The following is a 2,677-nucleotide window of genomic DNA, read 5'->3' on the forward strand; positions in this document are numbered from 1 at the left end:
ACTTATGTATTATTTTTAAGAAAATCAAATTAAGAGCAATAAATGAGAAGGGAAATCATCATGAACTTTTGCCCCCCAAATCAACAAATGTTAAAGAATGATCATTACATGGTTTTTATATTTCCTATTCCTGTCAAATGATATGTAGTGAGAAAACATTTTCATGTAAGAGCATGTCACGTGTATCATACCTTTTCATGGACTTTCTGGCCAGGTTCCATCCCTTCAAGATGTTCTGACTCTGTGGATCCCTCACTTGATGCAATTTTTCTTTGTATATGAACATTTTGTTCACGCAAGGCAACAATCTGCAAAATAAAAGCACTATGCCTTTAAAATCTAAATAGAGAATAAAATTTTAAAAATTAAATTTACTTAAATGTTGTTAATAACTAATCAATACTAATCAATAATTAAAAGTGAACATTACATTTTATTCATATTATTTCATTATTTTTTAAATTTAGGTAATCATTTTGAATAATATTTATAAGAATTCAAAATATCTCTCCTAGAAAAGGTGAATGCATTGTGAAATTTACCTAAGAAAACATTTTCTAGGTGGAAATGTATCTAAATTAATTATGTATATGTGTGTGTGTATCCATATGTTGTTAATTCAGAAATTGTTTTAAAAATTAATTCATAAAATATAATAAAAATTATTATTAATTTATATTTTTATAGTATGCAAGAAACATAAATGAAAAGACTGAAAGTTGAAGACTAATTATGATATGCACAATCATTTACCCTGCAGTGATAGTGAATCTGCACTTTTAAAAGAAGCAGATACATATGCTAGGCTTAAATAATTTTGCAATGCTATCATGAGTACTTAGAATTAAATTTGTTTCATTGCCTTTATTTTATTTTATTTTTCCAGTTTTATCTATTTATTTATATTTATTCATTGTCATTATTTTAATAGCCATTATTTTATCATTTCAAATCCAAATTTAGTTAATTTGCAAAAAAAAAAAAATAGAAAGCAATTTTTTCTTTCAAATTTTCAGCTCAATTTACAGACATGATTATTGCAACAAAGAAACAGGTTCTCAGGTAGCTGTAGTAGAAGTAATCTTAGTAATACAGAGAGTAGAAAATAGCATTCCAGCCTTTTTAAAATGGTGTTTTAAAATATATATGCTATTTATACATGTCATTTTGAAAATATTTACATTATATTAATTCCATAACTTATTTATTTTATGGAATTTTTTTATTATATTATCAGCTCAGATATTAGTCCAGTACTGGCTGAGTATTCCTTATCTGAAGTGATTGGGACAAGAAGTATTTCAGATTTCAGAATTTTTGGATTTTGGAATATTTGCACATATATAATGAGATATCTTCGGAATGGGACCCAAGTCTAAACCCCAAACTCATTTATGTTTCATGTATACCTTATACACATAGCCTGAAGGTACTTTTATACAATATTTTAAATATTTTGTGCATAAAACAAAGTTTGTGTGCATTGACCCATCAGAAAGCAATGGTATCACTCTGCCACCCATGCAGACACTCTGTGATTGTTTGGCATAATCATCATTTAATCATTTCCTTACACTTATTCACACCTAAGTACTTAAAAATAAAAAATATAACATGCAATTAATACAGCAAAAAAGTAATGCATTCAGGGTAACTAAGCAGCACAGTAGCATCACCAGAATACCTGTATCAGCTGTTACACAACAGCAACAACAAACAACGACAGGCTTTCAGTTTCCACCCACCATGCTGTGTTTTGATTAAAACGTTACTGTACACTGTATTTTTGTTGTTGTTGTTGTTTCTTAGGTGAGAAGAAACATCAGAAGCAGTTGAGGGACAAGGAAGTGGGTCCTCTACAGATAATGAGAAGGCATTCTGCTGCATGGCTTTTTAAAATGTTTTCTCCAGAGTCATCTACCTCATTAGCAACAATTTTTGTCTTAGAAGCCTCTCTTTGCTGTTATAAACTACATGATTTCTTGTTCTGTTATGCATGCTACTCAAGGCCTTCAATATGCCTATTACACGTTTTCACAATGTCATCCATAGACACTTTTTTGCAGTGTTACGGTCTTCTTCATCATCACTATTACAGGTTGAATTTCCTTTATTCTAAATGCTGGGGAACAGAGGTATGGAATTTTTCACTTGAGCATCATGTCAGAACTCACAAAGTTTTGGATTTTGGAGCATTTCAGATTTTGGGATTTTCGAATTAGGGATGCTCAACCTGTATTAATTCAAGGAAAAATCGATGTTTGCAGTATGTAATACACAATAAACATTGAATTGTATAAAATTTATATGTTGAAATTATGAGATCAATGTGCACAGCAATAAATATCCAATTTAAAAAAAAGAAATTAAGAGGTTGGGTGTTTGTCCTGCTGCCTGCCATTACTTTAATGCCAAATCTTCAGGTGATCTTGCATCTGACCTGTGGCATTGGAACACATGGCATGTCATTTCATAAGGGTAGATCACCACATAATGAAGAACACCTATCTAAATGTTCTTCTCTCCTGTAGCACTGCAATCACCAAATAATTTGTTCCTTCACTCTCACTCGCTCTTGCGTATCTACAATCTGGTATCCACGAAGCAGCCAAACTCACCTTTTTTTTTTTCCTTTTTGTCTTTTTTCGTGACCGGCAACGGATCGCAACCCTCAGTG

The 2,677-nt window shown here is 31.0% G+C and overlaps 1 protein-coding gene across 1 annotated transcript in view; it reads right to left on the minus strand.

The window, feature by feature from the left end:
- Positions 1–191: 191 nt before the first annotated feature.
- LOC103601882 (liprin-alpha-2-like) overlaps positions 192–2,677 on the minus strand; it is a gene marked incomplete at its 3' end in the record, with an annotated part of 184,707 nt that continues 182,221 nt past the window's right edge. The window contains exon 5 of the mRNA XM_008586290.1: positions 192–308. Coding sequence (XP_008584512.1) covers positions 192–308 — 117 coding nt within the window. The remainder of the gene's footprint in view (positions 309–2,677) is intronic.

The sequence above is a fragment of the Galeopterus variegatus genome, unplaced genomic scaffold, assembly GCF_000696425.1.
Source record: "Galeopterus variegatus unplaced genomic scaffold, G_variegatus-3.0.2 Scaffold3926, whole genome shotgun sequence".
In the NCBI taxonomy this organism is placed as follows: Eukaryota; Metazoa; Chordata; class Mammalia; order Dermoptera; family Cynocephalidae; genus Galeopterus; species Galeopterus variegatus.